This window comes from Lampris incognitus, chromosome 15 (genome assembly GCF_029633865.1).
Source record: "Lampris incognitus isolate fLamInc1 chromosome 15, fLamInc1.hap2, whole genome shotgun sequence".
NCBI lineage: Eukaryota > Metazoa > Chordata > Actinopteri > Lampriformes > Lampridae > Lampris > Lampris incognitus.
In genome coordinates this window covers 44,815,151-44,829,928 of record NC_079225.1, presented here as the reverse complement: position 1 = coordinate 44,829,928, position 14,778 = coordinate 44,815,151, and the positions used below count along the sequence as shown (strand labels likewise).

The window sequence follows — 14,778 nt, the reverse complement described above, 5'->3', positions numbered from 1 at the left end:
CACGTACAGCTGAGTCTCATCAGCATAGCGATGGAAATTTATTCCATGACCGTGTATAATTTGACCAAGAGGTGAAATATAGAGCGAAAAGTAGAAGACCAAGAACCAAGCCCTGAGGTACGCCATGTTTAACATCAGAGAATTTTGATGTAATATTATTATAGAAGACATACTGTGTTCTTCCAGATAAGTAGGAATTAAGCCAAGAGCACTAGGCCAGAGACACAAAAACCCCAATTTATTCTGTCTGATAGTATATAGTGATCAATGGTGTCAAAGGCTGCACTGAGGTCCGGTAATAGAGGCACAGAGGTGGAATCAGAGTCCACAGCTTGTAGAAGATCATTTACCAGTCTGTCAGTGCAGTTTCAGTGGAGTGACAGGTCCTGAAAGCTGATTGAAAAGGTTCATATAGATGGTTTTCTTCCTCAGTCTCTCTCACACACACACAAACACACACACACACAGAAATTCATGGTTTAGCCACCCTCTTCCACCATCCTCCCATTTATTTTCCACCTTGCCAACTGTCTCCCACCTTTCCTCACCTGCACAAACATTCTTTTGCAACCCGAACCTTTGACCTTTGACCCCCACACAGAACCGCGGGCTGGGTAATAAATCTCACTTTATTTTTCCACCACACTTTCGTGACCTTCTTTACCAAAGTAGGCCAAAAAATATGAGCCAGTGAAAGGATCCTGTCGGCAGTTTTGTGCCAGTTGTTTCAGGAGAAATTAGACTTTATAATTCGAAGTCTGGATGAATATGTTGTGAAAGATGAGCGGTGTTTTTCTGAAATACATTCAGAGTCATTTAATTAGATGTTCTCTCCCAGTCGAGGCTTCCAGTAGAGAACCTCTGTCTTCTGTCTGGTTTCTATTTAGAAACCCAGGAGGCCTGATCGTTGACCTCTCCCCTGCTGCTGATCTGAGAGCTGAGTCTTAGTCAGTTGGTGTGTGGATGACTGCGTCGGATGATAAATCCTTCACGTTTCTGGAAAATGTTTAAAGCGCTTCTCCTGAACCAGCGCTCATAAATTACCCACGATGCATCTGTCCCCGCGGACACATCCAACCGGGGGGAAAGCAGGGACAACGTGGACGGTGAAGTGATCTTCTCTGTGAGTTTGGCAGCGTTCCAGTTGGAGGATTGTCAGCAGCCTGAATTTTTCCATCATTCGCCGCTGCTCTCCGTGTTGGTCTGTTGTGTTTACGGAGTTATTTTAAGACGCTGATTCACCGCTGAGGATGAACCTCCTGCTCTCTGTTTGCTGCCGCCGAAAGTGTGTTCACTTCATTTTGGGGTTTTGACTGATGGGCAACGTACACCTCTTCACATCTCCTGCGGCGATGGGCTGTGTGTGTGTGTGTGTGTGTGAGTTCATGGATTTATGAAAAATACTTTTCCCTGCTTGCAGTCCACGAGCAAGGCATTCACCAGTAAGCTGCAGACCGACGGTAGCAGACTGTGGTTGTACGGGTCAGCTCGCGGGTGTGAAGGTGTAAAACTATGGAAGTAATCCAGCCTGGGAAGGCTGGATGAGTAGAAGGCTTCCCTGGATCAGTAAAGTTTGAGTTGGACGAAGGTTAAATAAACGATGCTGAATCAGAACCGTTGCAGGCTGGGAAATGACAGAAGCCTTGTTGTAATGTGAACTATGTGAGTGTGTCGCATTAACATCTGACCTGGGATCAGATAGAGAGCGGTTTCCCGTCAGTCTCGTTCCTGCACCGCAGGCAGAGGAATCTCCCCCAGCTCTCTATGTGGAATAGAAGTTACCAGAAGCCATGTGGACTTAATTGTAACAGTCTGCATCATCTCAGCAAGAGTCCGGCAGATGGTTTGTGGAAATGGATGAAACGTCCTGCATCCCACATACACTGCTGGTACCGACCTGCCTGCAGCCGGCAGTAAACGTGCAGGTCGTCAGGAGTCGAGCTGTCGTTTTAAAAACGTGGGAAGCTCATGTGGCGAGGTGTCAGCGCTGAAACAACATTAATGATCAGTAAACCAGATGAGTTTGCATTTGATGCCTTGAGATGACACTTCAGCGAGGGCAGCAGAGTCGACCTTAAAATCAGCAACGGAGAGGAGGTCAAAGGTCAGAGCCGCCCGCCGTGATAACGGACCGAACAAACATCCCTGAACAGGTCACACCTGAGAGCTGGTAGAAACCTCAGAGGAGGTGTGTCCTGCCCAAGTTATTCCCTTTATTCATTCATTTTAACTCACTTTAAGTTTCCTACATGTCAGTATGTGTTTTAGTACTGAGTACCTCATTACTGAGTGAGGTTAAAGTAAAATGAAGTAGGTTATTAAAATGGATTGACCTTATAGACTTACACTTTATTACAGATACTAGAAACCAGAATGTACTAGACTGAGATATGTATATATATATAATAAATAATAATAATAACACATTTTATTTAATGGCACCTTTCATGACACTCAAGATAACCTTACACCATGTACAATAAACAACAACGCAGTAAAGAACATCAGTACCACCAACAATAAAACGAGCAACAGAGCATACATAGCTCAGCAAGGAGGTAACTCGAGATGAAGTTGGTGCAGTTAAAGTGAATGAGCTGGTCTGAAAACATGGGTTTTAAGAGCAGTTTTGAATTCTGTGATGGAGTCCAGTAACTGGATGTGATGGGGGAGGGAGTTCCAGAGTCTGGGTGCAGCATGGGAGAAAGCCCTGGCACCCACTGTGCCGAGGTTGGTGACTGGTAGTGCCAACAGACCTGCTGATGAAGACCACAGGGAGCAAGAGGGAGTGCAAGTATGAAGGAGGTCTTTGAGATAAGCGGGGGTAGATTATGAAGAGCTTTGGCTGTTAATAGTAAAATGTTTAAGTTGATCCGCTGTGGCACAGGAAGCCAGGGTAACTGAATCAGCAGGGGAGCGACATGGTCAGTGGGCTTTGAACGTGTAATAATCTGTGTTGCAGAATTCTGGATGAGTTGGTCGGTGAATAAGTTTGTGGGGGATGCCTGCCAGGCTCACATCGCAGTAGTCAGTGGGTGATGTGACCAAAGCCGTGACTAAGACTTCCATGGAGTGTTGTGTTAAAGCAGGGCGCAGTCCGGAGATGTTTCGCAGATGGAAAAAGGCAATCTGGGAGACATTGTTTACATGACTGGAAAGTGAAAGGGTACTGTTAAGGATAACACCGAGGCTCCTAGCCGGATAGGAGACAGGTATGGTGGCTCCAGCAATGGGGACTGAGCAAATATTAGTTTTCGAGAGTATAGATTTAGTGCCAGTGAAGAGTAGTTCAGTTTTACTACTGTTGTATTTCATATATATATATATATAAATATGTATATATATATATATCATATCATATCATATCTCGCTATCACTTTTCCGGATGGTGTATGTCTTCCTCAAGCTCGGGTCTTCTACAAGAGGCCTGGGAGTTTGAGGGTCCTGTGCAGTATCTTAGCTGTTCCTAGGACCACACTCTTCTGGACAGAGACCTCAGATGTTCCTGGAATCTGCTGGAGCCACTCCCCCAATTTTGGGGGTCACAGCCCCTAGTGCTCCTATTACTACTGGGACCACTGTGGATTTCACCTTCCACATCCGATCTAGTTCTTCCCTCAGCCCTTGGTATTTCTCTAGCTTCTCATGCTCCTTCTTCCTGATGTTGCCATCGCTCGGGATCGCTACATCAATCCCTACTGCTGTCTTCTGTTCCTTGTCCACCACAACAATGTCTGGTTGGTTAGTCAGCGCCTGCTTGTCAGTCTGGGACTTGAAGTCCCACAGGAATCTTAGCTCTGCCATTCTCAACCACCTTTGGCGGTGTCTCCTGTTTGGACTTGGGGACATCCAGTCTGTATTCAGTACAGATATTCCTGTACACTATAGCAGCCACTACTTCTCTAGAGTATCTCTTCAGCCTGGTGGCCAGAGCTGTGAGCCTTTGTTTGGCAGTTTCCAGGGCCTTACTTATGGACAGCTTGCCGTACTTCTTCAACCAAGGCCTGTCTTCTGTCACACCGTTCTGCACTTCTGTTAACTTGCTAACATTTCTCTGTGCTGCTTCGATCTTGGCTTCCAGCCTTCTCTTCCATAGAGGGTACTGTTAGTGACCTGTGTTCTTAATCCTGTACCCAAGCATCTAAGGATTGCGGCTGCAGTGGCATATACATGCTCATTGGTCTCTGTTATGGTGGCAGTTGAGATGTTGCATAAGGTTGTGTTCACACCTGCAAGCAGGCGTTGTGATGGTACTTTGTCACTGAGTCATGGAAGCCGTGCCTGGGGGTCGACTGTCTTTAGTCTGGCCATGATTCTCATTTGAACCTCAGTAACTTCAACTGTTATGGCTGGTAGGATTGTTTCAGCTGGTTGGGGTCTGTCCTCATGTATCTCCTGCTTACTGAGATCTGGGATATATACTACTACTACTTTCGGCTGCTCCCATTAGGGGTCGCCACAGCGGATCATCCATTTCCTGTCTTCTGCATCTTCCTCTGTCCTTATGTCACCTGCATGTCCTCCCTCACCACATCCATAAAGCTCCTCTTTGGCCTTCCTCTTTTCCTCTTCTCTGGCAGTTCCATATTCAGCATCCTTCTCCCAATATACCCAGCATCTCTCCTCCACACATGTCCAAACCATCTCAATCTTGTCTCTCTTGCTTTGTCTCCAAACCGTCCAACTTGAGCTGTCCCTCTAATATACTTGTCCCTAATCCTGTCCTTCTTCATCACTCCCAGTGAAAATCTTAGCATCTCCAACTCTGCCACCTCCAGCTCCATCTCATATCTGGAATATATATATATATATATATATATATATATATATATATATATATATATATATATATATATATATATACTTAGCACAGAAAGTAAGGACATTTGTATTTGGTAGATTATTTCTTGGTTGTAACGATGCTTCTTGGCAATAAATCTTATACCGTTGGAAAGTCTGTTTATTTCCCTTTTAAATGGCGCCACATTTGTAAGGAACATGCATTGGTGGGATGAGCAGCAGAGCTGAGTATGTGGGTTGCACCCATGAAAAATTTGCCAAATCTTGTCTGCCAATGCCAAACAGCTTATTTTGCTGTTGCTATTGACTCTTGTTTTGAGCTTCTGGTACCCCAGGTGCTGCCCATCAGGTGTCTGATATAAGATTTACTGCCAAGAAGCATCGTTATAACAAAGACATAATCTACCAAACACACATTTCCTTACTTTTTGTGCTAAGTTTATATATATATATATATATATATATATATATATATATATGTGTGTGTGTGTGTGTGTGTGTGTGTGTGTGTGTGTGTGTGTGTGTGTGTGTGTGTGTGTGTGTGTGTGTGTGTGGCCTTTACAATAAGCGAAAAGATGGGGCCCGAGGGCTAGTGAGTGTAGGGGCCACTATCGAGGATGAAACAAGGAACATCAATGAGTACATCAGAGAGAGGGTCCCCCAGGATGGACTGCTGAGTTGAGTACCTCAGGCAGCAGAAGACAGAGAGTGCGGGGGAAGAAGAAGAAGAGGTATCATGGCCGATCAAGCCCCTCCTTGGGATGTACCATCGACAGGTAGAAGAGATAGCTGACATTGAGAGATCCTACCAGTGGCTAGAAAAGGCTGAATTGAAGGACAGCACAGAGGCTCGGATAGCAGCACAAGAACAGGCACTCAGGACCAGATTGATTGAGGCAGGGCTGTACCATACCAGACAAGACCCAAGATGTAGGCTGTGCAAAAAGACGCTCCTGAGACAGTCCAGCACTTAGTAGCAGGGTGTAAAAGGCTAGCCAGGAAAGCATACACTGAAAGGCAAAAGCAAGTGGCTGGGATAGTGTACAGGAACATCTGTACTGAATACAGACTGGAAGTCCCAAGTCCAAATGGGAGACACCACCAAAGGTGATTGAGAATGGCAGAGCTAAGATCCTGTGGGACTTCAAGTTCCAGACTGACAAGCAGATGCTGGCTAACCAACCAGACATTGTGATGGTCGACAAGGAACAGAAGACAGCAGTAGGGATCGATGTAGCAATCCTGAGCGGCGGCAACATCAGGTAGAAAGAGCACGAGAAGCTGGAGAAATACCAAGGGCTGAGGGAAGAACTAGATTGGATATGGAATGTGAACGCCACAGTGGTCCCATTGGTAATAGGAGCACTAGGGGCTGTGATCCCCACACTGGGAGAGTGGCTCCAACAGATTCCAGTAAGAACATCTGAGGTCTCTGTCCAGAAGAGTGTGGCCCTAGGAACAGCTAAGATACTGTGTGTGTGTGTGTGTGTGTGTGTGTGTGTATGTATATACTTATATACAGTATACTATATATATATATATATATATATATATAAACTATATATATACACACACACTATATAGCCCCCTCTCAACACACACACACACACACACACACACACACATATATATATATATATATGGATGGATATATATATATATGGATATATATATATATATATATGGATATAGTAGATGATATATACCAGGCTGATAGTGCATGATAATATACCAGTATGTAGATGTGTTGTGTGTCTGTTCTCTCTATACATGTATTAATAAACAGAACTCAGTTAACCACCGGTAGAACCACAGTGAAGTTTTCTTTCAACAGTAAAGATGGATGACATATTTCCCAAATCATTGGAGGAGGAAGCTGAGGGGTGTAATAAGGTCACATCGGAGTGGAGGTCTCTCTCTCTCTCTCTCTCTCTCTCTCTCTCTCTCTCTCTCTCTCTCTCTCTCTCTCTCTCGGTGGTCCATGGCAGATCAGACTGGTGTTGTGGGTCAAGGGAAGACAGGCTCCGAACCTCGTCTCTCATAACGTGTAATTTTGCCACCGCCAGGCCGCTCATTCCTCCCATCCTGACTCTGTGATCGTTCCAGTCTCTGTGTGGGACAGATTTAGTATTTTGTTTTTTAGATATAGTTTTTAATTTAGTGTAAATATAGGGGCATCTGTTCATTTTAGTTTGAATCTTGTCTTGGGTGAGTTTGCTGATTGTCTGTGTGCTTCGCCATCTGTGTTGCAGGTTTTTCAGGGTCAGATGATCGGATCGCCCGTTCACCAGCCCGGCGTCATCTCTGAGGTAAATCCTCCCATGTCCTCTCACCTAAAACCAGAAACTAAAAGCGAGTCTCAATAATCAGATGCACAGCGTACCGTCACTCCCGTCTGGAGGTTCAGTTTGGTTTGAAGGAGAATGACGGCCAGACTCACCAACAGGAAAGGGAAGGTTTCTGTTCTGAATTTGAATTTAGTAGTAGTAGTAGTGAGGAGTTTCACCAGGGGCACGTAGCGCGTGGGAGGATCCTGCTATCCCCCCCCAGTTCCCCCTCCCTCCTGAACAGGTGCCCCGGCCGACCAGAGGAGGCGCTAGTGCAGCGACCAGGACACACACCCACATCCGGCTTCCCACCCGCAGACACGGCCAATTGTGTCTGTAGGGACGCCCGACCAAGCCGGAGGTAACACGGGGATTCGAACTGGCGATCCCCGTGTCGGTATTTTTGCCCGCCGTTTGGTTTATAACAGTGTCCCGCGGCTGGTGGGCACCGAGGCATTTAACCTCACGATGTTCTTCAAAAGGCAGATTTCAAACTTGTGTTTTACAAGATAATCCACCTCACGATAGCAGCAGCAGCTTTCCTGGAGAAACACAACGTCTGCTAACCGCTAACTGCAAGCTAACGATGACAAGCTACTCAGCAAACGGCCAATCAGAGAGTCCTGGGGCGACAGGCCACCAGCCCCCCCGGGCTCAGCTTTATGCCACCCGCTCTTATTGGCCAAGGCCCTGGGCGCGTGTTGTTGCTCCCCCCTCTTGGTGTTGAGCGAGAGGGGCCATCCCCACGTGGAAGCTTCCGGAGTCACGCGCAGATAAAACACCCTTCTAAAATGATGGTGTCAAGCCACTGCCTCAACTTTTAGATTACCGGCCCAATAAATAACAGCAGAAACCAGGTATTGTTATGTCGTCGATTTGGAATAATGAGTAATTCATTCATTTCTAAATAAATCGGTGCCACTGAAACCCCTTTTTTCTGCACCCAGCAGGTGGCGCTCTGCCCCCAAATGACCCATTGCCTCTACACATTCATAAGACTGTTATTAATACTTTAATCTGTCGGTTAATGTTAACAAGTGTGTTATCAGTGCTCGTAAGTGCCCTATTGCTCGTTTATTAACCCCTGTTTGTGGGCAGCCATTCTAAAGCCGTCCTGTTTCCACCGGCCGGTTTGGTTTTATCTGGAGTTGAAGGGCTCTGGAACTTAGAAAAACACGTTTGTGTAGCTGTGTGCAACTATATTCTGGTTCTCACGGCCTCCGGACTTGAGACTGGTGCTGCTCTCCTGGCCCGGTGCGCCTCCACGTCCATTGGTACTCGTACTGCTGCTAACCTGAACGTGGTTTGTCTGTGTAACCAGGGACTGGATGCATTTACCAAACTGCAGGTGTCGGTGTCCCCTGATGGCCGGTCGCGGTACAGCAGCCCGGATGCAGCGGTCGCCGTCAGGACGCCGGACGGCGGCGTCATCCGGGTGGCGGTGAGAGAAGATGACGTGGTGTCGGACCTGCTCGCCGCCGTGTGTCGAGTACGTGTACTGCTCTTCCTTGCATTACTTTTTTGGCCCCGCCCCCCTTTTTCTCCCCAATTGTGCTTAGCCAATTACCCCACTCTTCCCGAGCCATCCCAGTCGCTGCTCCACCCCCTCTGCAGATCCGGGGGAGGGGGGGGGGCGCTGCAGACTACCACATGCCTCCTCCCATACATGTGGAGTCACCAGTCGCTTCTTTTCACCTGACAGTGAGGAGTTTCACCAGGGGGACGTAGCGCGTGGGAGGATCACGCTATTCCCCTCGGTTCCCCCTCCCCCCTGAACAGGCGCCCTGACCGACCAGAGGAGGCGCTAGTGCAGCAACCAGGACACATACCCACATCCGGCTTCCCACCAGCAGACACAGCGAATTGTGTCTGTAGGGACGCCCGACCAAGCCGGAGGTAACACGGGGACTCGAACTGGCGATCCCGGTGTTGGTAGGCCAAGGAATAGACCGCCGCGCCACCCGGACGGCTCCTTACATTACTAACAAAGCTCTACACGAACATGTGCCAGCGCATATGCCAGATGTGGAGTCAGCAGGTTGTATTGGATCAGTTCTCCATTGGGAAGCAGAACCGAGTTTTGAGAAGACCACCAGGGGGAGAACATCCCTGACTCAAATCACATTTGATCCCTCGGTAATTCATGTCATTACATTACAGTCATTTAGCCGACGCTTTTATCCAAAGCCACTTACAATAAGTGAATTTAACGTAGGAAATCAGGAGAACTACTGGTCATCAGAGGTCATAAGTGCATCTAAACAAGCATCTAAGAGCAAAACCAGTGCTAAGGTAAAAGCACAAGAAAGAGGTTTTTTTTTAAATGAGTGAATACAATAAGTGCTAAGAACAAGTAACAGGGTAGTAGTTCTTGAAGAGGTGAGTTTTCAACCTGCTCTGAAAGATGGGCAGCGACTCCTCTGTCCTGACATCAGTGGGGAGTTCATCCCACCACTGTGGGTCCAGGACAGAACCGAGCCGGGACCGGGTCGATCGGCAGCAGGGGCCTCTGAGCGACGGGGCAACCAGGCGTCCCGAGGCAGCAGAGCCAAGTGGCCGGGCGGGGGTGTAGGGCTTGACCATGGCCTGGAGATAGGAAGGAGCTATTCCTTTTACTGCCCTGTAGGCCAGCACCAGAGTCTTAAGCTGGATGGGGGCAGCTACTGGGAGCCAGTGTAGGGACATGAGAAGGGGAGGTGTGTGGGAGAACTTAGGGCGGTTGAACACCAGACGAGCTGCAGCTTTCTGAACAAGCTCCAGAGGTCTGATGGCCGACGCCGGGGTGCCAGCAAGGAGGGAGTTGCCGTAGTCCAGCTGGGAGGTGACCAGAGCCGGGATGAGCATCTGTGCCGTCTCGTCGGTGAGGAATGGGCGACTCCTCCTGATGTTATAGAGGAGAAATCTGCAGGAGCGAGCAACCGATGCAGCGTTTGCAGCAAACGACAGTTGGTGGTCCAGGATCACACCCATGTCCAGTCTCCGGACTCCCTGCATACTGTCGCCGGAGGCGGAGCAGGGATGTTCATGTGTCTGTGGTTCATCATCAGTTTGTTTGAGGTGTGGAGAGAACGAAAGGATGAAAAATGTTTTGGCTTGAGTTGACGCACACCTCCACCCCTCATGAAACGGTGCTGAGGTACTCTTGAGCAATCCACTGGTCTCCTCCCAGTAAACAACAGTAGTAGTAGACTGGTTGTACTGGTCAGTTCCCAGTAGCCAACAGTAGTAGTAGGTAGTAGACTGGTTGTACTGGTCAGTTCCCAGTAAGCAACAGTAGTAGTAGACTGGTTGTACTGGTCAGTTCCCAGTAAACAATGGTAGTAGTAGACTGTGGCTGTACTGGTCAGTTCCCAGTAAACAACAGTAGTAGTAGTAGACTGGCTGTACTGGTCAGTTCCCAGTAAACAACAGTAGTAGTAGACTGTGGCTGTACTGGTCAGTTCCCAGTAAACAACGGTAGTAGTAGACTGTGGTTGTACTGGTCAGTTCCCAGTAAGCAACAGTAGTAGTAGACTGGCTGTACTGGTCAGTTCCCAGTAAACAACGGTAGTAGTAGACTGTGGCTGTACTGGTCAGTTCCCAGTAAGCAACAGTAGTAGTAGACTGGCTGTACTGGTCAGTTCCCAGTAGCCAACAGTAGTAATAGGTAGTAGACTGTGGCTGTACTGGTCAGTTCCCAGTAAGCAACAGTAGTAGTAGACTGGCTGTACTGGTCAGTTCCCAGTAAGCAACAGTAGTAGTAGACTGGCTTTACTGGTCAGTTCCCAGTAAACAACGGCAGTAGTAGACTGTGGTGATACTGGTCAGTTCCCAGTATGACTGTGGTGAGCTCTATGAACATGAAGCAGAAACTTCTCCTGAATGAGGGAATGTTTAAAGTAACTTTTTGTGTGTGTGTGTGTGTGTGTGTGTGTGTGTGTGTGTGTGTGTGTGTGTGTGTCTGTGTGTGTGTGTGTGTGTGTGTCTGTGTGTGTGTGTGTGTGTGTGTGTGTCCAGGAGAGACATTTGGACCAGAACCAGTTTTGTGTGCGTGTGACGAGACGAGTGGGTCAAAATACAGAAACCGGCACAGCAGCACCCGGCCACCTGCTGAGAGAACTGGTAGGAACCAAACCAACACACACACACACACACACACACACACACACACACACACACACACACACACACACACACACATCACCAAGTTCATATGTGTGTATGCATGGTGTTCTAATTGCATTCATTGTGTTGTATGTATGCATGTGTTTATACGCGTGTGTGTGTGTGTGTGTGTGTGTGTGTGTGTGTGTGTGTGTGTGTGCGTGTGTGTGTGCGTGTGTGTGTGTGTGTGTGTTCTGTCTCCAGGTCTATGATGAACTGGAGTTGTCAGCTGTTAACGTGTTCACCATCCAGTTGTGTCGCTCTGATGAGGCTCTGGACTTTGGTGAGTTCTTCTTCTTCTGTGGTGGACTCAACACATTTCCTGTTTGGGCTCCACTGTGTTTGAATACTAGGTGAGCATAGTGGGACCCCCCCCCCCCACTGACACCAATGAAAAATACCATATAGAGGGATGAGGAAAACGCCAGGAGCAAAAGAAACTGAATGGGGTTTAAAGACAAAGATTAGATAAACAGATTCTGTGACTTCCACAACGTTCTGTTTGAACCTCTTTTGAGAAATTGTGGTTTGCTATCATGTGTCAGATTTTGACGGCTGAGTCGGTTTGCATGTGAAAGTCATATCAAAAGCAGACTACTACTACTACTACCACTTCCGGCTACTCCCGATAGGGGGCGCCACAGCGGCTCATCCGTCTCCATCTCTTCCTGTCCTCTGCGTCTTCCTCTGTCACACCAGCCACCTGCATGTCCTCCCTCACCACATCCATAAACCTCCTCTTTGGCCTTCCTCTTCTCCTCTTCCCTGGCAGCTCCATATTCAGCATCCTTCTCCCAGTATACCCAGCATCTCTCCTCCACACATGTCCAAACCATCTCCATCTTGTCTCTCTTGCTTTGTCTCCAAACCGTCCATCCCCTCTCTTTCTCCTTCACCCAACAGCAGCACAGTCGCTACTACCCAGCAGTACCAACGAGCGCCACAGTACCGCTGGCGGTGGTTGCTACCCAGCAGTACCAACGAGCGCCACAGTACCGCTGGCGGTGGTTGGTACCCAGCAGTACCAACGAGCGCCACAGTACCACTGGCGGTGGCAGTACCAACGAGCGCCACAGTACCACTGGCGGTGGTTGGTACCCAGCAGTACCAACAAGCGCCACAGTGCCGCTGGCGGTCATTGCTACCCAGCAGTACCAACGAGCGCCACAGTACCGCTGGCGGTCGTTGCTACCCAGCAGTACCAACGAGCGCCACAGTACCGCTGGCGGTGGTTGGTACCCAGCAGTACCAACGAGCGCCACAGTACCGCTGGCGGTGGTTGGTACCCAGCAGTACCAACGAGCGCCACAGTACCGCTGGCGGTCGTTGGTACCCAGCAGTACCAACGAGCGCCACAGTACCGCTGGCGGTCGTTGGTAACCTGGGCCTTGGCCGATCCATTATGGAAATCTGATTTATGAGCCACATATTTGATTTGGCAAAACTTTAACACCGGATGCCCTTCCTGACACAACCCCCCCCCCCATTTATCCGGGCTTGGGGCCGGCACTAAGGACGCCCCGGCTCGTGCATCCTCAGTGGCTGGGATAAAATCCTACCGACCGCAGACATGGACATAAAAACCCTGCTGTGACCTTCGCCGTTTGATTGCTGCAGGTTTCGCTGTGACGGGCCACGTGGACGGAGGTGGGAAAAGCCACGTGTTCATCAGCGAGGTGGACCCGCTGGGACTGGCCTTCAGACAGGGTAACTAGAACCTGGACCAGAACCAGAACCCTGGTTTACACAAACTAGCCTGGCTAATGAAACGAAAAAGACGGAGTGTCTTTTACGTTCTAGTTTTCCGTGTTTGTCATTTAGCTGAGTTCTCGTTTGGAGAGACCAGCGGGAACGAGACGGTCGAGTAGCTGCACGTAGACTGGTCTGGAGCTGTGGCACCGTTTAATACTGGTCTGGTTATGAGATGAATGGATAGACGCGTTAGATAGGTGGCTAGATAGGCAGATTTATGCTTCGTTGTCCTGCATGAGGTAGTCGCCATAGCCTGTACACCAGCATACAAGCTCCTTACAGAAGGAAACCAGTTCCCCTCCCTACACACTCCAGTATATACATTGCATATAGTCATGTATACATGTACACAGTCACAGGCACTACCACATACTGCTCAGGTACGTGCATGAGGTGTGATGGGGCTGGAGTGCTCACGTGATGAAGAAGCAGGTCAGATGTTCATATTCATTAAAGCAAACATCAGCCGGGGTGATGACGTGAGCCTTCATCCCGTACCAGCTAAATGTCAGTATGGCGTTGATCACAACAGGAAACTCACACACACACACACACACACACACACACACACACACTGTGACTGGTGAAGATATGTGTTTGAGGTCCGACCCTGATCACCCTGACGGTGGTCTTGTGAACAGGCCGTCATCTGGTCTGATAGAGGATCAGTGAAAAACAGACGTGACAGAAGAGCTTTCAGATGTGAGAAAACGGTTCTGTCGGGTGCCGCTCCAACTCTGCACGGATCCGCTTTATTTTGTGGGCCCGTTTGCTCCACGCAGGACTGAGAGGTGGAGATGAAGTCCTGGTCCTGAACGGAGCCGGTGTGTCCGGCCTGGATCTAGCCCTGATGGAAACCCTCTTCAGCCGCCCGACGCTCCTTCTGGTCCTGAGACGAGAGGAGCCAAGCCCCGAGGAGCCCGGCGCCATTTGGCCCAACGCCAGCGGCCCCAGTCCCTCAGCGGCCCCCGGTCAACTCCCGGTTTGGACCCCAGGTACGTAGAGGGACACCATCCATATCCCAGCATGCATCAGGTGGAGGGCCGGTAGACACACGGGACAAGATAAATGAATGAAGGAACTCACGGTGCACTTCACAGAGAGACAGAAACACAGTTTCAAATGCGAAAGGACAAACTCAGCAGAGGTTCGGATCTGATTCGATGAGATGTCCCCAATAAACCAAAGTCAACACATATTTCAAACGTTGTCAAGGTTTTATATTTACCTCCAGTTAGTGTGGTGGTAATAGTGATTTTTTTGGGGGGTTGGGGGGTTGGGGGGGTTCGGCCTGACTTCACTTTTTTTTTTGGAAATAAAAGATGATTTTGACAGCAGTTTTAAATATTTTGAACAGATTTTATCAACCATTTAGATGAAAATGATATCTAAATAAAAAGGTTAAAGCACTATCAAGATAGCGTTCATTTTTGGCAGCATTTACAAACCATGTGAACGGAGGCAAACCTTTTCCATCATCGAAGAGGGAGGAATCAGTTCGTCTGGATACAAGGTTTATCGACAGACATCAAAGAGGGTGGAATCAGTTCATCTGGATACAACGTCTATTGACAGATACGTCGGAAACGTTGCTGTCGATAAACATTGTATCCAGATGAACTGATTCCACCCTCTTTGATGTCTGTCGATAAACGTTGTATCCAGATGAACTGATTCCACCCTCTTTGATGTCTGTCGATAAACGTTGTATCCAGATGAACTGATTCCACCCTCTTTGATCTTCTTAGATGGGTTG

General features: G+C 48.5%; 1 protein-coding gene across 6 annotated transcripts in view; it reads left to right on the top strand.

Annotated features, from left to right (window-relative positions):
• The window catches only part of LOC130125064 (rho guanine nucleotide exchange factor TIAM2), a 60,247-nt gene that overhangs the window by 15,018 nt on the left and 30,451 nt on the right, over positions 1 to 14,778 (top strand). For 2 of the 6 annotated variants that reach the window (XM_056294498.1, XM_056294503.1), the window contains exons 8-13: positions 7,053 to 7,109; positions 8,449 to 8,616; positions 11,124 to 11,228; positions 11,475 to 11,553; positions 12,888 to 12,977; positions 13,805 to 14,017. In XM_056294498.1, the coding sequence (XP_056150473.1) occupies positions 7,053 to 7,109; positions 8,449 to 8,616; positions 11,124 to 11,228; positions 11,475 to 11,553; positions 12,888 to 12,977; positions 13,805 to 14,017 (712 nt within the window). The remainder of the gene's footprint in view (positions 1 to 7,052; positions 7,110 to 8,448; positions 8,617 to 11,123; positions 11,229 to 11,474; positions 11,554 to 12,887; positions 12,978 to 13,804; positions 14,018 to 14,778) is intronic. The other 4 variants (XM_056294500.1, XM_056294499.1, XM_056294501.1 and 1 more) reach the window with 4 other exon arrangements.